The sequence below is a fragment of the Bos indicus x Bos taurus genome, chromosome 15 (assembly GCF_003369695.1).
Source record: "Bos indicus x Bos taurus breed Angus x Brahman F1 hybrid chromosome 15, Bos_hybrid_MaternalHap_v2.0, whole genome shotgun sequence".
Lineage (NCBI taxonomy): Eukaryota > Metazoa > Chordata > Mammalia > Artiodactyla > Bovidae > Bos > Bos indicus x Bos taurus.
This window is the reverse complement of record NC_040090.1, coordinates 8,667,676-8,690,818: the sequence shown is the minus strand read 5'-3', so window position 1 is coordinate 8,690,818 and position 23,143 is coordinate 8,667,676. Positions and strand designations below refer to the sequence as shown.

Here is a 23,143-nt window from a genome sequence, read left to right as displayed (position 1 = left end):
GGTGGCCACCGGGGCTAATCCACAAAGAGGACGAGACGTGCATGGATGACAAGGATGCTTATAAATGAGTTCCAGGCTGGAATTCAGTCTGTTTCACAGAATATGACACCTGCCTTCTGGACCTTATTTCCTTCATTTTGGAAACATCTACGTGTTTGTTTGTTTTCTCTTCCCAGCAGATGTAACGGGTTCCTTTCCCATTTGTCTTCCAGCCTCAGAGAGCATGGTCTCCGGCCCGGCCATCATGGAGGACGACGACCAGGAGGTCGATTCCGCAGACGAGTCCGTCTCCAACGATATTATGACGGCCACCGACGAGCCCTCCAAGATGTCCTCGGCCACCGGGCGCCGGATCCGGCGCTTCAAGCAGGAGTGGCTGAAGAAGTTCTGGTTCCTGCGGTACTCCCCGACCCTCAACGAGATGTGGTGCCACGTCTGCCGCCAGTACACGGTGCAGTCCTCGCGCACCTCCGCCTTCATCATCGGCTCCAAGCAGTTCAAGATCCACACCATCAAGCTGCACAGCCAGAGCAACCTGCACAAGAAGTGCCTGCAGCTCTACAAGCTCCGCATGCACCCCGAGAAGACGGAGGAGATGTGTCGCAACATGACCCTGCTCTTCAACACCGCCTACCACCTGGCCCTGGAGGGCCGGCCCTACCTGGACTTCCGGCCGCTGGCAGAGCTGCTGCGGAAATGCGAGCTCAAGGTGGTGGACCAGTACATGAACGAGGGAGACTGCCAGATCCTCATCCATCACATCGCCCGGGCGCTGCGCGAAGACCTGGTGGAGCGCATCCGCCAGTCGCCATGCCTCAGCATCATCTTGGACGGGCAGAGCGATGACCTGCTGGCTGACACGGTGGCAGTCTATGTCCAGTACACCAGCAGCGACGGGCCCCCGGCCACGGAGTTCCTGTCCCTGCAGGAGCTGGGGTTCTCCAGCACAGAGAGCTATCTGCAGGCGCTGGACCGGGCCTTTTCCGCCTTGGGCATCCGCTTGCAGGACGAGAAGCCCACCGTGGGCTTGGGCATAGACGGGGCCAACGTCACAGCCAGCCTACGGGCCAGCATGTTCATGACGATCCGCAAGACGCTGCCCTGGCTGCTGTGCCTGCCCTTCATGGTACACCGGCCCCACCTAGAGATCTTGGACGCCATCAGCGGGAAGGAGCTCCCCTGCCTGGAGGAGCTGGAGAACAACCTGAAGCAGTTGCTCAGTTTCTACCGCTATTCGCCGCGCCTCATGTGCGAGCTGCGGTCCACGGCGTCTACGCTGTGCGAGGAGACCGAGTTCCTGGGGGACATCCGGGCCGTGCGGTGGATCATCGGCGAGCAGAACGTCCTCAACGCCCTCATCAAGGACTACCTTGAGGTGGTCGCCCACCTCAAGGACGTCAGCAGCCAGACCCAGCGGGCAGACGCCTCGGCCATCGCCCTGGCTCTGCTGCAGTTCCTCATGGACTACCAGTCCATCAAGCTCATCTACTTCCTCCTGGACGTGATCGCTGTGCTCTCGCGCCTGGCCTATGTCTTCCAGGGCGAGTACCTCCTGGTCTCCCAGGTGGACGACAAGATCGAGGAGGCCATCCAGGAGATCAGCCGGCTGGCCGACTCCCCCGGGGAATACCTGCAGGAGTTCGAGGAGAACTTCCGGGAGAGCTTCAACGGGATCGCCATGAAGAACCTCAGGGTGGCTGAAGCCAAGTTCCAGTCCATCCGTGAGAAGATCTGCCAGAAGACCCAGGTGATCCTAGCTCAGAGGTTTGATTCCCGCAGCCGGATCTTTGTGAAGGCCTGCCAGGTGTTCGACCTGGCCGCCTGGCCCCGGAGCAGCGACGAGCTCCTGAGCTACGGCAAGGAGGACATGGTTCAGATATTTGATCACCTGGAGGCCATCCCCACCTTCTCCCGGGATGTCTGCAGGGAAGGGCTGGACCCCCGGGGGAGTCTGCTGATGGAGTGGCGGGAACTCAAGGCTGATTACTATACCAAAAACGGCTTCAAAGACCTGATCGGCCACATTTGCAAGTACAAGCAGCGGTTTCCGCTCTTGAACAAGATCATCCAGGTCCTCAAAGTCCTCCCCACCTCCACCGCTTGCTGCGAGAAAGGCCGAAACGCCCTGCAGCGAGTTCGCAAAAACCACCGCTCCCGCCTGACTCTGGAGCAGCTCAGCGACCTGTTGACCATTGCTGTCAACGGCCCTCCCATCGCCAACTTCGATGCCAAGCGAGCCCTGGACAGCTGGTTCGAGGAGAAGTCTGGCAACAGCTACGCGCTGTCCGCCGAGGTCCTCAGCAGGATGTCTGCCCTGGAGCAGAAGCCGGTGCTGCAGACTGTGGACCACGGGTCAGAGTTTTATCCGGATATTTAGGAAGCTGGCGTTGCAGAGTTCACTAAGCTGTTGAATATTTTTTTAATCTATACTCATAAGCTTTGATATATTATATAAATATATATTATATTATATATATCTATAAAACCCACACTGAAAAAAAAATTTTAAAAACCAAGGGGACACATCCACCAGAAGCTACTGGGAGTTTTCAGATTGGAATAATGTTGGAAACTGACTCTTGTCTACAAAATTTGGCAGCTGTAACACACGTGGAAACTCATTTTCACTCACAGAAGCATGTGCTGGGGCTACACGGGCTCCCACCTGACTGTCAACCAACTCGCATAAGCTAAAATGACGGGTCTGTCATCGCCTTTAGGTAGCTCATTTTGTTTATGTTCTTGTTTGGGGGTTGAGGGGTTTGGGTTTGGGTGTATGTTCCTGCCTTTTTTATTTTTTCTTGTTTGGTTTTACGAGGGGGATCTCTTGGCCTCTTGGCTGACACGCTGGTCCGGCAGAATCAGACCTCTGATCTTTGGATAGGGTGAGCTGTGTATCCGGATCAGGGTGTTCGACCTTTTCCCCCTCCCACCCGGCTTGAGAGGTTTTCATTCATTCCCTGATGAGCGTTCCTTCACTGTCTCTGAATCAGAAGTGTCGGTCAGACTGTGACACCTGCCAGTCCCCACCTGTGTCACCTCTCCCGTCCCTGGGCTGTTGAGTCCCTCCTTCCAGTCCCCTGATGCTAAACATTTTACCTGTTGTATCGAAGGCAAAACTGCCTCATGACGGAGCTTGAAATCCTGGGGCAAAGGGAGGACGTGAGCCCTTTGCATTCCTGTTTTTTACCTGGTGTGGGAGACCATAACAGAATTCCATTCAGATCCAGGGAATGTGGGGGAAATGCAGAGCCAAGAAGTCCAGACCCCAGTAGGGCAACGATTTTTGGCTAAAAACACATAAAATGAAAAGTGTGTATTCAATTTACATGAATTATTTATACTCTGTCTTTATAATCGTATAATGTGTTTGAGGGTATATTATTTTTTCCTTTAATAATTGAGAAATGCCTGCTAGAGTTCAGTGGCAGGAGATGTCAATGCAAGTTGTGCCCTGGGTTATGCATAACTCTGTGAGAGTCTCTAGAGATTGGGTTCTGCTTTTGCAATAAGGCTGATGACAAGCCCTGAAGCCTGGCAGGGAGGTAGTGGAAAAGTGGGGAATGCGTCTATGCCTGCAAACGCTTCCTTTTTTGAACAGGGTAGAGATGTCCTCAAAGAAAGGAATAAACGAGAAGTCAGACAGGACTCTCAAGGCATCAGCCTACACACACACACACACACACACACACACACACACACACACACACACAGCTGAGATATAAGCTTTAGAAATAGCCACTTGCCTACTCCCTGAGGCAAGTAGTGGTTTCATCTAGAGGAGTCTTGATCAATGCTCTTTTGTTCATTTAATTACCAGTATACCTCGCAAGGGAGTTTTTTTTAAACAAATGTGCGTGAGCTGTTAAAAACTTCTGTCCGTGTTTCCACATCTGAAGTATGCATATCTGATCTGCAGAGGTCCTGCGCTGTGGATGCAGGTTATATTTGGGGGAAGGGAGGAAGACCTGCATTTCTATAGTCTGTCTATAGGAGCCACCCCGATCATTTGGCAGAGGGTGGGCAAAGGACGGGATGATCTGGCCACAGGCAAGGCCTCGGTGTCCCCAGCCTGCTCGGCTCAGACGTTAGAAAACTGTGGTGGCTCCCTCCCTTCTTGGTTTATCTTGTCTCTGAGGCCTCATGCCACCGATGAGAGCCGGAGGGGAACTGTCAGCGACACTGAACACGTCACCCCTTCTTCCTTGTCCCGCCAGACCTTCACCCCCCACAGACCCCCTCCCCCTACCCCCATGGTCTTGGTGCTATGATAACTTTAGAATCATTGCTGCTAGTCAATAGCTTTTCATTATATAAATATATTATATATATTATATATTATTTTTGAAACTTTTTTTGTTTTCAACAGTGATGTAGCATGTTAAAACAAAACCAACTGGTTTTCTCCGACTGTCCCACTGCCAGGCCTCATATGCTGCCTTCTTCAACAAATCAATGCACCCCTGCCTGGTGACATTCACCCCTCACCCCCGCTCCCCAGTCTCACACGCTTTCCCACCCTCCTCTGAACAAGGAGAGAGTTAGCAGGAGCCTTCAAGGAAAGACCCAAAGCCCTTTCTCCAGCTTTGAAATTCCCAACCTCATGCACGTCACTTTAAGCCGATGTCTTCTCCTGCCATCCCCCTCGTCCGATCAGGGTCAGTATCTGTGGTCAAGTGCAAAGCACAAGGGTCCACCTTTCCCTCCTCGACTTCCTCTCCACCACGCACCCAATCTACCAGGTCTGTGGGAGAGCTCCCTCTGGACATCACACGGACCAAGATGGGTCGAGGGGGAGCAGAGATGACTGGCAAGGTGGGCCTCCATAGGGATCAGAAACAGCAGTCGGGATCCTTTCTTCTAGCCAACAGATGCCTTACGTCTCCCCCTGCCCACCCCTGTGCCTCCCCACCCACTACATCAGGAGACAGGGAGTCATCCCCTAGACCACCACTCATCTGAAAACCAGGAGGAAAGACTCTCTGATGGCCGCCTGAGTACTGTGGCAGGGCCACAACCGTTTACTCTCAGGAGGCCATGGCCAAAATTAGCTCAAATTTTTATCCAGAGGGGAAAGAATCCTTTGGGCCAATGCCAGTGTCTACCTTACCATTTCAGAGGAGTGGGAGCCGGCCACCCAGGCTGCACACCTCGGAGAGGTTGGGCTCTCTGGAGATTCCTGAAGTTTGGGAAGGCATCTCGAAAACTTCAGGTGCTCATGGCAGTCTGAAGGCCACTTTGCCTGGGGACAGGGAGCAATTTGGGTGACACACCACTACAATTGATACAGAGTCTTTACCCTCAGAAGTTCCAGTGTTTCTATCCTGTGAATGCTGCGTGCAATTACCCATGGTTTTCACCCCAGGCGTTTCCACTCTCTGCCTTCGAGAAGGACTCCTGGGGTGTGGGGACTCTTGGGGTCTGCCCATATGCTTGGGCAGTCTAACCTCTCGTTGATGAGTATTAAAAGCTGTAGCCAGGTGATCCTTGTATGCTGATAGACAAGAGACAGAGCCCTTAAATTCAACCCCTGGCTTACGAGTGACAACCATTGACTTAGAAAAAATGTTCGTGTCTCTGGAGTCAAGCTTGTCCTCATTGGGTTGACCAATTAGTGTTTTTCTTCGGTTCATGGAGTGGGTGGGAAATGAGATCAGGTCTGTGGCCGATGGTGCCAAGCAGATACATCACAGAGCTTGGGAGCCAGAAACCCTTGTGATTAAACATGGTCTGCTTTTTCTCAATGGAGGGAAAAAACAAAAAGACCCATTGCCATCTTGTATCTGTCTGTGAAATGTGAGGCAGCCCAGCCCTGTCTACAACTCTTGCCGCTTCCCAATTTCCAAGTTTCAGCTGCCTGGGTGGGTATTACAGTCTGGGCACCCCCGACACCAGCTACTTTGTTTGTTTGTTTCTTCTTGGATGGCCGCTGGGCACGTCTAGTGCTGGGCAGACCCTCATTTCCTCATCCTCACTGAAGGATGGGCGGAGGCTCTGTCTCCTGGATCCCTGGTTTGTTGCATTCAGTGCTGAGCCCTGAATCCAGGGCGGTTGGAGGTCTCCACCCTGGTCCCCGCTTAGTGTTTCCATGTTGAGTTGGCTTGCTGAGCCCCCTCTCCTTGACTTGCTTATGTTGCCCCTTTGACTTGGAGAAAGGACCTTGTAATTATTTAAGGTGATGTTTAAATATTTTCCATTTGTTTTGAAGTGTTGCCAAGAAGGAAAAAATAGGCAAAAGTGTGTTGAGTGCTGAAAATGATCTCAGAGAGGCTGAAGTAGACCAGGCTGTGGAGTGGGCGCTGTTTTGGCTGTTTATTGGAGCCTCATGGGGTCCAGAAAGTGGCTTGGGGGTTGAAACAACTTCTCGATTCCTTCCCCTTTGTTTTCTCACCTGTGGGAACAGGAATTCTGTATCCAGAGCTCGCTGTGGCTTCCGGTCTGATTTCTAAGTAGAATTCATGTTCTTTCTTGGTCCCTACATCCAGTTTGGACAGAAGGCTCAGGCCCTCATCCCCTCTCACCCTTTCAAGCAGCAGGCCAGCCTGGGACAGCCAAAGCAGGGAGGTCAGACCTCCTTAGATGAGAAAGGCATGTTCACAAGGCAGGTGAGCTTGGGACAGCCCCATTTCCACCGCCAGCCTCCCCCGGGGGAGGCGGTGCTGGCTCATGGCTTCTAGGCTGGCTTCCTCCTCCAGTCTTGAGGAGGGAAGATTATGTCCAGGGATCCGCAGGGGCCCTTCTCCTGCTTGGAGGAAGGCCTCTCTCTGCTCTCTGTGGACAAGGTGCTTTAGCTGAGTGTCTGGAGCTGTAATATTTTAAGAAACCTTTGAGGTGATCTTTGTGTGTTAGCCAGAGGGAGAAAAAGTGCCCTTTCGGGAGGAAAAATGGTACGGCCCTCCTCTTTCATCTGGCCCTCCCCACCCCGACCCCATCCCTTCAAGTGGTATCGCCCTGGAAATACCTATGCAATCCAGTCTCCCTAGGAGAGTGCATGGAAGCAGGGGTACGTGCAGTGTAGAATAAAAATGCTACAGCATATATATTGTATATATGGACATATGCAGTACGTATACCCACAGAGTAAGAGATGAAATCACGTCTATATATCTATAAATAATATCCTATATATTTATACATTTCTATGTTTTAAATAGATATAAAAAATAGAGTCTATAGAGAGCTGGGAGAGCACCGGGAAAGGCTGTCGCTGTGTTGTGAGAAGACGGAGGACATGGAGCCTTTGCAGGGGCGCCCGGGGCAGCTGAGCAGGCGGGGTTTGCTGGGAATGGGGCCTCCTACCCGGAGTGTTGGAGAGGAGAGTAGCCAGGCCCTGGCCCTCTCCCGTGCACTTTTCTCTCCTTTCCCGCACGCAGGCTTAGTCTGAGGTCGAAAGGAGATCCTCACCCGCTGGGCTCCCTCCAAAGTGTCCCCTTTGGCCCCCAACAAGCCTCCGCTTGGGTGGTCCCTGCTGCCCGGCAGTAGGGTGTGGCCTCTGACCCCCTGGGAGAGGGACACTGCACAATCTCCCCCGATGCCGCCCCCCTCGCAGGAACGGGCAGCACTGGTGGCGATAGGAGAGCTGCGAATTGGACCGAGACGGGTCCAGGAGAGATGCCGCTGCCCCACCTCCCCACTTTAGACGCTTTTTGCTGCCCCCCACCCCCGCCCTGGAGGCCAAGCCTCTGAAGTACAGCCGTCCTGGCCTCCCTCACCCACTCTTTCATCGCCTGCCAGGGCAGCATCACCAGTCAGCGCTGCCCACCATCCAGAGGCTTTCCGGCCAGGGCAGGGGGGGTGTCAACTAATGGGAAAGGGTGAGAGAGACATCCGCACACTCATAAATTCAGTGGCAACGCAAGTTCAGAAGCGGGGCTTTGGCCCAGCCCACTTTGCACAGCGGCTGCTCCTGGCTGCACTCGGGACAGCGCCCCCCACCCCTCTCCCGTGCCCAGTGACCCCTGGCCCCACCTGCGCCGCCGTTAACAGGCAGGTCTAGTTCACATACACTGTTCTGATTCTGTGACTCGAGGCAGAGGCTGAGCCAGACGCCCCAAGCTCATCCAAGCTCATCCACTTCCGCCGGGGAGGGCGCCTCCCTCGGCTTGGCCCAGCCCCCGCTCCTGGATGGCCGGGACGTCTGGGGGCCCGAGGGGGCACCGGAGCCACCGGCCGCGTGACGAAGGGCCTGTGCAGCCCTGACGGGATCAGAAATCCGTTTCACTTCCAGGTTCTTTCCCCGCCGGGGAGGTAGAGGAGGAAGGGCCGATGGGGCCACAGAGGATGGGAGATAGAGGGTGGCCACACCCTCTGCCCTCTAAGTCAGCCTCTGCCTTTTTGCCTCGTCTCCCGTCTCCCAGCCTCCTCTGACCTCCGTCCTACACTTCCATACCATTTACCAACGTACCTCAGTCTCCAGAAGAGCACCCCCCCATACCCACAGTCTGGGGCGGGGGGTGTCTGTTCTGCCAATGCCCACCTCTTCTCCACTCCACGTCCACCCTGGTCTCCTTGAGCCACCGCTAGCTGCCAACCGGGTCTCCGAACACCCTCCAGTGCCTGGCTCAAGAGAGACCAGGCCCGGCCAGAGCCTTCCTCCTGCTGCAGGGGGTCAGACCCGTGGCCAGGGGATGGGCATCCTCGGGTAGCAATCCCACAATGCACTGTACCTCAGAGAGAGAGCATCCTCGGGGCATCAAGGGCGCCGGGCCCTCCATCCAGAGGAGGACGGCTGGTCACTACACTGCTCCCCAAAAGACAAGGGCCAGGCTGCCCTCGGGGCACCCTCAGTTTCTTCACTTTTGTCTCTCTGGAAGAGCCAGCAGTCTGATTCCGTCTTTTTCAGCCCCGTTGTCTCTCTCCTCCTCTCCACCCCCACGCTGCTGAACCGTTTCATTTCAATCACAGAGGAAAATAAAGTGGGGATGGGGGGAAATACCTAGGAGTCTATTATCACATACATATTAATATGTTAATACTTTCTTTCTTAAAAAAAAAAACAAACCCTCGATGTTATTATTTTGCAGACTACGCTTTATAGTACCTGTGTGACGGGACCTAGAACACTGGATACAAATAGAGCTATGTTGGTTTATCATAATATGTACGCAGAAACTTTCCTTTTGTCATATTATCCTTGTAATGTAAGAAGATTGTTAATAAAAGCATTTAAATTTATTCACTGAGGTTGGATCTCTGCCTTCTTGTCTTTCTCCCAGCCCGTGCCCAGGGTGATTCAGAATAAGTCCCATGCTTGGGTGTCAGGTGAGATTGCCTGCCTGCTCCCTGGACAGAAGCAACTGGGAGAGGCCTTCTAAGTCCTATTCCTGGTGTTCTTACTTTTCCACTATTCAAGGCCACTTCCAGCTGGTAACCTACACACCTCACCCACCCGTCTGGCCAAAAAGAGGTGTCACCAAAACCGTTTAAAATAAATCTCTCGCCCCCACACACATTTACCCCACAAAATTCTCAAAAGTATTGCAGATGAGACAGGCAGGCAGGCAGGCAAAGGCGCTTCAGTCGTGTCTGACTCTGTGTGACACTATGGACGGCTGCAGCCTGCCAAACTCCTCTGTCCGTGGGATTCTCCAGGCAAGAATACTGGAGTGGGTTGCCATGCCCTCCTGCAGGGGATCTTGGATGAACAGTGTTCTAATTCTCCATCCAACTACCTGCATGATTCTCCACTGGCAAACTCCACCCCCAGGGAGGGTCCTTCCCAACACTTTGCTAATGGCACTGGTACGGGGATGGGTGATAAGTGATGTTGGCCCAAATGTCTTAGAAAGAAGACGGGCATACATTGCAGAAAGACATAGAAAACTGTCTGTCGTGCTTCCTCCCAGGTGCTGAGCCCTCCTCTCAGCTCCTGCCCGCTCCAGCCCAGCCTCTGGTCACAGGCCATCCCTCTCCTCTCTTCTGAACCTCTACCTGCTCAGTGCCTGCCATCGTCCCTCCAGCCTGTGTCCCCCCCAGCCCCTCGGTGACTCAGAGCTTCCTGTCGTGAAGGCCATTCCAGTCTCCGCGGACGTTCGGTTCTCTTCTTTTCCCAGGGCAGAGGGCAGAAAGAGCAAACAGGTACAGCTGTCCACGTCTAATCAGCCCAGGTGAACTGGGGTCGGCCCCGCCCCACCGCTGGCCATTGGATCTGACCTACATTTGCAGCTGGGAGGCAAGGGAAAGATAAATCTTCCATTGGCCCTCAGCTGGGACTCCCCAAAGCAAGGCCTGGAGGATGTGGCAAGGGGGGAGGCCCAGTTCACTTCCTCTCCTCCCTCTCCACAGCTGCCCCCAGCTTCCCTCTCCAAGGTTCAAAAGACAAGTTGAGTTCACCCCAGAGAGAAGACTTAGGGAACTGGCCTGAAGACCCATTGCTGCGTGACAGTTTCAACAGTGACCCTTTGAAAACACAGATCCAGTTGTGGTGTCTTCCTGGTTCAGGAGCCTCTAAAGGTTTCCCATCGCTCCCATCCCAAAGTCCTGATCACAACCCATCAGTCTGCATGGTCCAGCCCTGAGCCTCCCAGCCTCCTGGTTCCTTCTCTGCCCGTGCTCCCTGGCCTCCTGTCTGTTGCCCCAAGCTCACGGGGCTCCCTGCCATTGCAGGACCTCCCAGCTCACTGTGCCCCCTGCCTGAGATGGTTTTCCCCAGGACGGTTGCCTGGCTGAGCTCTTTTCGTCTTTGAAGTGTCAGATAAAATGTCTCTTTTTCAGGGGCTCTTTCCTGACCACACCCTCTAAATAGCCACCTTGAGGCATTATTCCTCTTTCCTCCTGATATTTTCATTCACAGCTCTTATCTCCAGTTTTCAACTATGTAACTGACATGTGTGTGTGCGTGTGTGTATTCTGTGTCTGGTCTTCCTCCTTTAGACCATGAAGTCCACAGTAGAAAAGTAGAGACTTTTTAATACCACTGTGTGCGGTTGCTGTCACATTCTCACATAATAGGCACCTAATCAGTGTTCAGAAGCTCCAATACTTTGGCTACCTGACGCGAAGAACGGACTTATTGGGAAAGACCCTGATGCTGGGAAAGATTGAAGGCAGGAGGAGAAGGGGATGACAGAGGATGAGATGGTTGGATGGCATCACGGACTCAATGGACATGAGTTTGAGCAAGCTCCGGGATGGACAGGGAAGCCTGGCGTGCTACAGTCCATGGGGTCGTCAAGAGTTGGACACGACTGAGCGACTGAACTGAATTGAATCCGTGTTTATTGAAGGGATGAATGAATGAGTGTAAATTTCACTCGCCTGATTAAAGTGCTGTCCCAGCAATGCTGTGTTGGTCACAGTAGAGACCTCAGAAGCTTCCACTTTGCCTGTCTCTGTCCCAGTTTCCTCACTTGACTAGGGGACCCCTGCACCTGGCCCCTGGCAACATCTGGCCCCAACCCAGCCCTTTCTCTACAGAGCTGAGGTGGTGCCTGAAGCACTTACTTGAGTTCTCTTCCACTTGCACTTGCCCTTTGGACAATGTCCCACGCCCCTCGGACAGGTGCTCCCGGGTCCTCTTAGGGAAGAGAATCTTTCCAGCTCCCTCCAGCATGGCAACTGTCTGAGTTCGTGGTTTCAGATGGCCTTTTTAAATGACTGCCTATGCATCTGTGACTTTTCCAGTAAAGACTCTGGTCACAGGCTCTAAACCACAGCCTGGACTTTAGGGTTAGAGCGGTGGTGTTGTTCAGCTGCTAAGTCATGTCTGATTCTTTGTGACCCCTTGGACTGAAGCACACCAGGCTTCCCTGTCCTTTGCAGTCTCCCAGAGTTTGTTCAAATTCATGTCCATTGAGTCGGTGATGCTACCCAACAATCTTATCCTCTGTTGCCCCCTTCTCTTCTTGCCCTCAGTCTTTTCCAGTGTCAAGGTCTTTTGCAATGAGCTGGCTCTTCACATCAGATGGCTAAAAGATTGGAGCTTCAACTTCAGCATCAGTCCTTCCAATGAATATTCAGGGTTGATTTCCTTTAGGATTGATTGACTGGTTTGATCTCCTTGCAGTCCAAGGGACTCTCAAGGGTCATCAACACCATAATTCAAAAGCTTCAGTTCTTTAGCCCTCAGCCTTTGTTATGGTCCAACTGTCACATCCATACCTGACTACTGAAAAAACTATAGCTTTGACTATATGGAACTTTGTCGGCAAAGTGATGTCTCTGCTTTTTAATATGCTGTCTAAGATTGTCATAGTTTTGAGTGGTACCAGCTTCAAATTTCCCCCTCTGCCTCTTACAAGCTGCGAGACTTTGGACAAGTCACTTCTCTGAGTCTGCACCTTCAGGGCTCAGCACAGAGCAGAGACTTACAACATGATGACCAGGGTCATTATCATCATTACTGTTACCTTTCACATCAGGATGAAGTAGATGCTAGGAAGCCTAGGTTTCCCTTTTTTTCACCTAGAATTCCAGGGCTAGCCTGGCTGAGGGATTGCCTGTTACTTTTTAATACAGAGCCACCAATACCTATCTCACAGCCGGAGTGGCAACCTCTGCCTCAACCCTCTTTTCCTTCTCAGTCTGGAGAGATAACTCCAGGGCACCCTCTTCTGGTCGACAGCTCAATTCACCTGACACTTGAGGGCAAAGAGACCACAAAGAGGGTTGGTTTGTTTTTGGTGGGAAAATCAGGTTTCTCCTGGCTTGTTCCTGGTTTGAATCCCTGCGTTCCTAAAACAGGATTTCTGCCATCATCCACTTGTCCTGAGACACCAAGGAAGAACGTTGGGAAACTGGGATGGGAAGCCAGGTTCCAGCCTAGTCTGCCTTGGGAAGAGACGTCACCCGGTTGAGGACAAGCCACTGCTAGACTGCTTTCTATGGCAATGTCTCACTTCCAGTCCTAAGTCTGCCTTCTTCCCACCTCCTCCCAGGTAGGCACCTGTCTCCATCTCTGGCTTCAGGATGATGCTGAGGGCCCTGACAGGGACTAACTGTGCTGGCTGCTCTTTAGGAGATGAGGGATGGGTGCAGAGGGCAGTTCTCCAAGGCTGGTACCAAGAAAAGCCCCACCCCCTAAATCCATCCACAGCCACATCCTATGGCTCTACCCTTGTCAGGCATCTGCCCAGGGTGGTAGAGAGAACAGATGCTAGGGTTCTGAGCTCTTGAAATGGTGTTGCTTCTAGTTGACTCTAAGAAACAGAAACTCTTGTGTGGAAAAATCACCACTGGCTCCATTAGCAATTAAGCACATGAGAAGAGTATGACTCAGAGCCTCAGGTAATGTCACATACTGTCTGGAAGAGCAAGTGGCTGTCAGGAAACCTGGCCCAGGGCAGGGAAGGCAGGTATCCATGCACGTGGGTTCAGTTCATTTTACACATGAGATTGGGGGCCAAGGATACACATGAGGTATCAATTACCAAATCATAAAACATTAAATTTTGAAGAGTGACCATTTTGTCTGAATTTATTTTATAGACGTGGGCATAAGCCCAGAGGCAAGTGACTTACCCAGAGCCATGAAGGGGGCAGTGACAGAGACCAGCTGGGTTGCCCAGCTCCTAAATGCAGTGCTCTAGACTTGAGTCATTTCATAGGCTGGAGCAGAGTTTGTTATTTAAGGTGGTTCAGTGGAAAGCCCATATAAAATCATCCCTAAACTCTCTTCTTGCCTCTTCCATTTCTATTTTTGGTAATTCCAGATTCTCAAATCTTAGTTTTGGGCTTCAGAGGCCATTTGAGTTTGATCCCTGGGTTGAAAAGATTCCCTGGAGAAAGAAATGGCAACCCACTCCAGTATTCTTGACTGGAAAATTCCATAGACAGAGGAGACTTGGAGGCTACAATCCATGGGGTTGCAAAGAGTCAGACAGGACTGAGTGACTGAGCATATCAGGGGACATATTCATAGTTACCTGTCAAACACAGTCTACACAATATTTGGCTACATGGGATAAGAGCCACTTTTCCTTTTAATATGGAAATAAAAATCCTGGCTGCCATTAAAATATAACAAATATATATAATATAAAATAAGGAATTACATGTACAGACTTGGAAAGTGAAGCCTTTCTTTATGGCTCATTTATCCTTTTTAAGAGGGCTTCCCAGGAGGCGCTAGTGGTAAAGAATATGCCTGCCAACGCCAGAGATGCAAGAGAGGTGGATTCGATCCCTGGGCCAGGAAGATCCCCTGGAGTAGAAAATGGCAATCTGCTTTAGTATTCTTGCCTGGAAAATTCCATGGTCAGAGGAGCCTGGCAGGCTACAGTGTATGGGGCCACAGAGAGTCGGACACGACCGAGTGATTAAGCAGCAGCATCCTTTTTCAGAGCCTTTGGTTTTAATTCCACATAACCTGCCTGATTTCCTACTGACCTGAAAATTCAGGCCCTTCCCCTGGCTTGATGTCTGAGCCTCTTCCTCATGAAGGCAGGGTGGCAGCAGCCACAAGGAGGCCCTAAGATGATAGGACTCTGAAGATCCCTTGTCCCTCCTCGCCACCTGGAGCACAGGTGAATGCTCGGGCATTGCCCTGTCTCTTCCAGTGATGGGGGTATTTCTTTGGGTGTATGTTAGAGAAACAGTTTCCACCCTTCCTTCTCAAGAATAAAGTTCAAGCCCCAGGAGGCCTTGCCTGAGAACATTCACAGCAGCAGTTCCTCCAACACACAAAAAAAGAGAGAAATATTTAAACATATGTCAATAGGGGAATGTGATTGTGGCATATTCATGCAATGGAAAATAACACAGCAGCAAAAAGTAAAGGAACTAGAGTTACATAAATCTGCATCAAGGAAGCTCAAAATTTTAACGTGGAGCAAAAATAATGTGATACAATTTGAAATTAAAAACACAAACTACTCTACGAGGTTTACACATACATGTAGTAAAAACAGAAAGGTTTGGGTGAGAAACCCCAGGTTCAGGATGGTGATGTCCTGAGTGAGAGGCTAAGGGGATTTCAACTATATTTGTCAAGTTTCATAAAACTTGGCAGGAGTTCACGTGTGTTTATCGGATTATTTTTCTGCATTGCCTATGTCTAAAGTTTTTTATTTATTATTTTTTTATGCTTCATCTTTTAAAAAATATTTGTCCATTCACCGATGGCTGCACTGGGTCTTCTGCATGGGCTTCTCACTGTGGTGACTTCTCCTGCTGTGGAGCACAGCTTCTAGGTGTGCGGGCTTCAGTATCTGTGGTGCGAGGGGTCATTAGGAAGTCGATTCATAACCACTGGACTACCAGGGAAATCCATGTCCCGAGTATTAAGAAACAGGAACTCGAACACACACATGCACACACTAGGCAGCTGGCCCTGTTAGAAGTTATTTATTAACCACTGAGAGGTTTTTACTCCAAAGTATGACACCAGACATATGAGTACAACATCTCATGCGTCTTTTTGTGCTTCGGTTCGTGATCACAGAATAGACACGGCACTGACAACAGGAAACACAGGCAGCAAAAACAAATCCAAGGACTAGGTCTTTTTTGGTGGTCCTCACCTCCGACTGGCGTAGGCTGCAGTCGCCTGCTGCCCAGGACTCCTTTATATCCCAGAGGAGCTGCCCCAGAGGACTGCTCTCCCATCCAGCTCTCTCTATACAGCACTGACTGGAGGAGATTCATCATTACTCAATCTACACCAAGAGTCATATCTCAAATTGAAATGGGCAGACGCGGGCAAGGCCTTGATCAATAGGCACTCAACAAATACATACGGACTTGATGTAAGAAGTGAGTCGCAAGATGAATGAGATTAGACTCTCAGTTTTCTACCCCATCGCTGTATCTGTGACAAAGCCAGATCACCTTGTGGGCAACAGCCCAGTCGGAGACGGTTTCTCCCTTTATTTTCACCTCTGCTTCATGCACTTAGAAAATGCTCCCTGGCAAAGGACCAAGTGTTTCTTTTAAAGAAAAGATCGGACGCATTCGCACAGACCCAATTACTCTAATCTGATAGTCAATTGCAAAAGTATCTGGTACAAGGTAAGCGGATGCAAAGATTACTGAAGTTTTTTCATCTGCAAGTCTGATATCTCTGGGAATTTAAAATTCACTGAGATGGAGTTCTGGTGGGAAACATAGCTTTTATATTCTCATCTATATATCCTCATCCTTATAGCTCACTATGTTAATTATTTACATAAAGTAAAATTAAAGGGAAAGTCACTCAGCCATGTCCGACTCTTTCAACCCCATGGACTGTAGCCCACCAGGCTCCTCTGTCCATGGGATTCTCCAGTCAAGAATACTGGAGTGGGTTGCCATTCCCTTCTCCAGGGGATCTTCCCAACCCAGTGATTGAACCTGGTCTCTGTCACTGCAGGCAAATTCTTTACCATCTGAGCCACCAGGGAAGCCCAATTATTTACATAGTGAGCTATAAACTGTCATTAGGTGAATGGTAATACTCAACATTATGAATTTCTAGGCCAGCTGCTGAGGTTTCTGATGACCTTACCACTGAGAACTCAACTAGGACTCGGATTTGCATTCAAGTTAGATAAAAATGTATATTTTTCCTCCTACTCCTTTACCCACCCTTCATTCACTAATTCATTCAACACATTTTTATTAAGGGTCAATGAGTCAACTGTATTCTAGGTGCTTGGAATACACCAGTGCACACAACAGGCAACCCCCCCTGCAAAACCTGTCTTATCTCTGTTTAGTGAGATGAAGGCTGACACCGAACATGTCTGGCAGAGACACTTGACTCCTTTCAAGGACACCCGTTTTGTCTGGATTCTGGAAAACAAAACCTTTGACACCAAAGAAATGAATGCCTCATGATAGACGGCTGTGGGTGGACCTGATACTCTGGCATCAGGGGCCCCGAGAGCTCACTGCAAACATCCTTTGGTGTGACTGTATGGCAGGCTCGTGGACTTAGAAGGAAGTAGAACCCACCTTTCCTGATGTTAAGTCTAGGATCCAGACTCCTCTGGATCAGAGTAGCAGTTGTCACCAAGAACTGAGTGCTGGTCAGCTTATGCAGGGGAGGCTTTGCTCTGTTTCGGCATGCCAACCAAAAAAGGGAGGCCAAAGTGGTGAGAGGGCTCTCGAAAGATGTGTTGTGGGAAGTCCGTGACACACGCCTTGCCTAAAAAACACTTGGCAGGAGGTGGCCAGACTTAATGGGAGAAATGTCCGATTACGTGAAAGATCTTCTCATTTGTGAGCAATGAGATATTGTTTCTGTTCCTTCAGGGGATCGGCAGAAGTTATCTCTAAATGCTTTCCTACTGCTGTCCAGAAAGGGAAAGTGATGACAAAAGATGACACGTCTCTGCTCAAACTCTCAGGCAGAGACCAAGAATGACTTGACTTGTTACAGGACTGAAGGAAAGGAATTCTCTTCTAGATCAGGGGCCCAGGGTGACCTCTGAAGGCCCAGAGTTTGGCTGTCAGTATTAAAAAGTCCAGATGCAGAGTCCGTGGTTCTAGAAATGTCTGGCACTTGCCAGGGATGCTCAGCTGCCAACAGGAAACTTAAAAATGATCTGCTGGTGGCCTCGGAGTTTGTTTCTAGTGAGGGGTGCCTATGGCATGGGAGTACAATTTCATCTATTGCATCATTCACAGAGACCAAGCTGCCACACCATTAGGCTGCTTTTATGGATGGTCAGCAACAGAACCCAGAAATCCTGGTACCCAGGCAAATATTACATCCACTCGAGCAAGGCTCATAATATTATACTTAATGATGTGGACAGCTATGTGGAATAATCAGGTAGCAATGTGAATCCTAGCTGCTGATTATTTACTAATTAATGTGATAGGTCCTAAACACAGCGACAGAGGCACACTCTGAAAGATCTCCTACCCTCCTCCCCTTCCACAGACCCGGACTAAATTAACGTGCGCCCCGGATGGAATTCCTTCTCACGCGGCTGGTAGGCTGAGAAGGAAGGAGTCTGACTCAGAGGGTCACTTTGGTGATGCTGGTGGACATGACAACTAGTGCCCAATAACCAATGGGGGAATCCCACCTACTCCTGGTCAGGGAAGGGCTCCCCAAGTATAACATACACTGATTTTGAGATGAAACAATACACTTATTCAATAGAAAGCACAAAATTCAGTCCAAGAGCAGGATCCAAAAAAAGCGCAAAAGAGAACGTTAAGAATTCAAATGATTAAAATGAAAAACGGAGGCTCCTAAATTTCACACTGTGGTTGAAATGTCCAGCAATTGGCACTGGCTGCCCCGGGAGTTGGGGGCCCGACAAGGACTGTGAAACCGAGTTGGGGGTTTTGCGAAAGGGATATCTCCAAATGCAGTGCTTCAGCCTCTTCATCCGAACCACTCTGTGCTTGTTAAAGACGCAGGCTCCTGGGGTCCAGCCAGGATGATGGATTTGGAATGTCTAAAGCAGGGTCCGGGAATCTGCTGGTGATTCTTCACACACTGTTTGGGAACTGCTGGGTTAGTGCCTTGGGTCAGTAGCACGATTTCATGTCGGCTGATTTTCCATCCCGCCCTGACCATCTCTAATTCTTTTGAGATGATCCAGGATACAGCATTTCCGTCATCCTTCTTGACACGCTTATTTTTAAAAAGCCACATTCTTTGCATCTGTGATTTCCCCAATTCAGCTTTCTGTGCATCTGACACCCACTGCAAAACCTGCACACGGATCATATTTGATAAGCGTCTCTTTCAATAACACAGATCAGCAAAATGTGTTCCTTCTGACCCACATGTCCTGTCTCCGTCCTTGCTCATTAAGAAATAGGAGTGTGATGGGAGAGGAAGAGGGTCCTGGTCTCTGCACACACGTCTGTCTTCTGGTGTCAGAATGCGGATGGGGCACAAGAGGAGGGGACAGAGGGTAGTGGGGTGGGGGGCGCAGACTGTACCCCAGGAGGGCGGCGGCTTGGGTGGCTGCCTAGAGGTGCAGCTGATGCCACATGGCGATCTGCCGGCGTGGGTTCTTCAGCATCTCCTCCCAGTGGCTGCGCTCGGAGCCTGAGGCATGCAGGCCCAGGCTGCAGTGGCCAAGCACGCAGCTCTGCCCCTCAGCGCCCAGGCCCAGCACGTCCAGCTCCACACTGGAGGCCCGCAGCAGGTCATCTGGCAGCTCGAACATGATCATCTCATTCCACACGGGGTTGATCTTGTGCTTGGCTCGTTTCGTCTGCTTCTTCTTCAGCTTCCGAGCCTGGTGCTTTAAGGTCACCTTGACAGAGACATCTGGGGAGGGACGGAGGAAAGAGACAGAGAAAGGGGACAGGAGTGAGCTTCTGGGGTCTGGGGCGGGGAGAGCTGGGGTGGAGCTGCCTCTTGGGGATGGAGAGACAGGGTCTCTGGCTCTAGATCCTCACTGAGGCTTCTGCTCCACCATCCCTTTCCCCCTACCTCATGGGCCATGTATTTATTCAACAGAGGGATACAGCAAAAGCTCCTGCCTGGATTATGGAAACCAGATCAGAGCATAGTACCTATGGCTGGTCATTGGGTGGCCCATGATAGGGTCACGCTGAAGCACCGCTAGGAAACCTTTCTCAAGAGCCCCTCTGAATGCCTTCATGTCCCATATCAAACCAGGCCCAGGATGATGGTTCAGACATCCTGCAGCTTGATTTTAAACTCGGACCAGGAACACTACGCTATCCCTACATCTTCATCCGCTTAGTTCTTCATCCAAGCATTTTCGTCTCTTCCTGAGATAGCAGGTCTCCTGCTGGTTGACTGAGCTTTTCTCTTCTGTTCTTTTGCAAGTTTTACTGGAGGATCCCACCCCACGTGGAGGGTGAGGGCAGCCTGCCTTGACCCCAGTAGAGCTGCCCGGCTCTCAACCCACACCCCAGAAATCAGGCAGCAGGTTACTAGACGAGCTTTCACATAGCATCTTGAGGCTCTAGACTGGGATCGTGTTTTCATCAGTCAGGATTTCCAAAGCTAATGTGAGAATAATTGTTACTCTATATTTATTGCTATAATTATCACCCCCAGGTGGTTACTTTGTTATTTCAACAGAGATATTTGAGTGATAAAGTGTTGAGCTGTAATTGTCCTGACAGGAGCTATAAAAATTAAAAAAAAAGAAAGAAGCAGGAGGCAAAGAATTGTCTAGAGGGGATGAGGCAAAGGCATTGAGTTCTGACCTCTGGCTCAGGGATCTGTCAGCCAGACCAACTTGGGTGATTTTTCATTCGTCAAAAATCTCTTGCCCAAAGGTCCTGACTGCAGAGGCAATTCTTTATTTGCTTCCTGCTATAAATATCTATGTATTTATATCCTGCTCTGAGCACTTGGCTCCCAGTCCGGGTGTCACACGGCTGACCAATGCTGCTTTCTTTCCTGCTCTGACCAGAGAGGCTGTTTGGTCCTTAAGCCTTGGGGCCTGTGCTGGAGTATCCAGAGGGAAAAGCCAAGGCTTCCGGGGCATTGAAGAGATGTTTATTTGCGTATATGGGGCAGAGACGCCTCCTCAGCCTGTGCGCCCACACGCCTTCTGCCGTCACCCACACCCAGCTGGTGTGGGGATGGCAGGTCGACAAAGGCTGGGAAGAGAGAGGAGTCTAGGGTGGGTGTGGGGAGCAGAGTGGTGGCTAGCTGAGACTGGAGAAGGGAAATCCCACCACCTGCCCAGAAGATGTGCCCAGCCAGGTCTGGGTGACAAAGTGGGGCCAAGCTTCCCCTACAGCCCAGATTCTCCACTCCCTGGCTACAGTCTGATCCTGGGCTTCCTGTGAACCGTGGATCAGGCTGTTCTTCTCACAATGGATCTGCAAGGTGGGAGCCCTAGGAAGCTGACCCCTGGGCGCTAACGGGTAGGACTGGCCCGGGAGTTAATGGACATGACTTTAGGGAAGTGAGGGTGTCCTTCAGAACTGGTTTGTGAGCTTGGGGGTGGAGGACACAGCTGAGGCTGACTCTACAAAGGTACTGAGTTCCAGGGCCCTGCTCACCCATCCCCACTGCCTCCCAAGCGTCACCTCCATCTGTGCACATCCCTAGAGGGGCCCTGGCTCCCCTCTCACACCTCACTCACCCTTCCCCAGGAGCTCCTTGGACTGGTTAGAGTGGAGGTTCTTGGCCTTAATCAGCACGACTAGGAGGCGGTTGGCGGCCGGGAGGTAGCTGATGGAGAGAAGGACCTCTCCTGTCCCCGCAGACGGCTCCTGAAACAGAATCGGGGAGGCAGGAGGGCAGCCTCACTTAGGGATGCCCTCTGGCCCCGTCACTATCGCTGAGGCTGGGGTCACCCTGGAGTTGTATCCAGGAGGCATCCTGGAAATCACTTACCCATCAGGGCTGCAGAAGGGAGGAGGGCATAGAGAGATCCTACGCCAGCATGTGTTTCAATATGAGTTTGTTTCATTCGCCACAATCGTCATTTTCCAAACAGCTCGTATTCAAACCCAACGTACCAAACAGATCAAAGAGATGCCATTCAGGATACGGGCAGGACAGAGGGCCAGGACTTCCTCTCAGTTCATCACCTGTGACCCCCTCAGGCATCTTTGCACAGAACCCTAGAGTTCTAGTTTGAAAACCACTGCATTGACTGATCAGGTTCCTGGAGCAGCGGGATGTTGCAAGGCATTACTCTGGAAAAGAATCCCTTCCAGCCCCTGCAGGGTTGAGAGATGTGATGTGATCACATCAATAATGTGACGCACTAATGCTGAGCAGGGCTTGGCTTGGCCTACAGAACGACCAACCATGTCAACAAAGGCCAGGCATACGGTGGGAGCTAACACGCCACAGACACTCCCAGGAACTGCGCTTTGCTGAAGCCTCCAAGAAGCATCCAGCGTGTCCAGCCGCCTGCCCCTCCCCCACCCCCCACCGTCTGCAGCTTTACAGAGTCTCTCCATTGAGATTCCTGCAAGAGTTTGTTTGGAATTTCAACAAATCCACTGAGGGCAAAAAATAAGCGAGAGTCCCCACAGGAGGCAGGTCATAGTCTAAGGGTAGAGAGAAGTGTATGGACTCCAGAATCTGACCAGCTGGGTCTCAAGTCTGATCTCACCATTTACTAGCCATGTGACCTCGGGCAAGTTATTTCACTTTCCCAAACCTTCATTTCCCCATCTGTAAGATGGGAACCATAATATCTCCACCCAATAGGGTGGTGAAAATTAAATGAGGAATTATTTAACGGCTTAGAACAGTGGCTGGTGCACACGACGGCATCTTTACCCTAGCTTTGATGATTATCATCAGTTATCAAGAAAGGATAGTCACTACTTCTTGAGAATATTAATTGGGAACAATGTTTCCGGGTGAAGGGGAGACAGGGTTTGGGGAGTAAAGCTGGAGGATGGAGGAGCTGGCCAGCCCTCTGCTTGGGTCATACATTCGGAAAACATGTCTTCAGTATGACCGCAACAATTCAATTAGCCCTAGGTGGCTGGTCGTGTGATGGAATGTTTCTGGGAGTTGCCAGGAACTTTGGTAGCGGCATTAAGGGTAGCAGCTAACACAACACACTCTGCTAGGTGCAGTTACGATACCTATCCACTGAGGCTGTCATCCGCACAAAGGTATTCCCAGCACCTGGTTCACAGCTGACACATGATACGTGTCGTGAGAAGGAAGGGCGAGGCATCCAAGAGTAAGAGGGATACTGACCTGGTTCCCATTTTAAGTCTGAGTCCCTGATGCTCAGAGTGCGCTTCACTGCCTGAGCTCACGTAACCAGTGCGTGTGTGTGTGTGTGTGTGTGTGTTAGTCACTCAGTCGTGTCCGACTCTTTGTGACCCCACGGACTGTAGCCCGCCAGGTTCCTCTGTCCATGGAATTCTCCAAGCAAGAATACTGGAGTGGGTAGCCATTCCTTTCTCCAGGGGATCTTCCCGACCCAGGGAATGAACCCAGGTCTCCTGCACTGCAGGCAGACTCTTAATGGTCTAAGCCACCAGGGAAGCCCCATGAAGCCAGTTAAGTAGTGAAACTGAGCCTCGAATGGGGGGTCTGGTCTGATGGCAAAGCCCAAGTCCTAAACCTGTGGTCCTCCAGCATCCTCGACGGACAGACCTCTCCTTTCACAGTGAAGAAGCTGAGCTCAGGCGCCTGTCCAGGCGCCCAGCGGGGTGTTGCTGACCTGGGATGAGCACCAGGCTTCTGCTTCAATGGCACTTCTTGGAGGTCCATCCACAGGTGTTGGCCTGGGCTTTGGCCACATGGTGCCCAAGTGAGAGGAGCCTGGACCCCGCAACCTGTGAAGGG

The 23,143-nt window shown here is 51.1% G+C and overlaps 2 protein-coding genes across 6 annotated transcripts in view; one reads left to right on the top strand and one right to left on the bottom strand.

The window, feature by feature from the left end:
• Window positions 1-9,182, top strand: part of PRDM11 (PR/SET domain 11) — a 96,231-nt gene extending 87,049 nt beyond the window's left edge. For all 5 annotated transcript variants that reach the window (XM_027562586.1, XM_027562583.1, XM_027562584.1 and 2 more), the window contains one exon: window positions 213-9,182. In XM_027562586.1, the coding sequence (XP_027418387.1) occupies window positions 213-2,377 (2,165 nt within the window). In that variant the 3' untranslated portion in view covers window positions 2,378-9,182. The remainder of the gene's footprint in view (window positions 1-212) is intronic.
• Window positions 9,183-15,265: 6,083 nt separating this feature from the next.
• Window positions 15,266-23,143, bottom strand: part of SYT13 (synaptotagmin 13) — a 42,168-nt gene continuing 34,290 nt past the window's right edge. The window contains exons 5-6 of the mRNA XM_027562581.1: window positions 20,961-21,090; window positions 15,266-19,156 (exon numbers count right to left, since the gene is read on the bottom strand). Of these exons, the coding sequence (XP_027418382.1) occupies window positions 18,852-19,156; window positions 20,961-21,090 (435 nt within the window). The 3' untranslated portion in view covers window positions 15,266-18,851. The remainder of the gene's footprint in view (window positions 19,157-20,960; window positions 21,091-23,143) is intronic.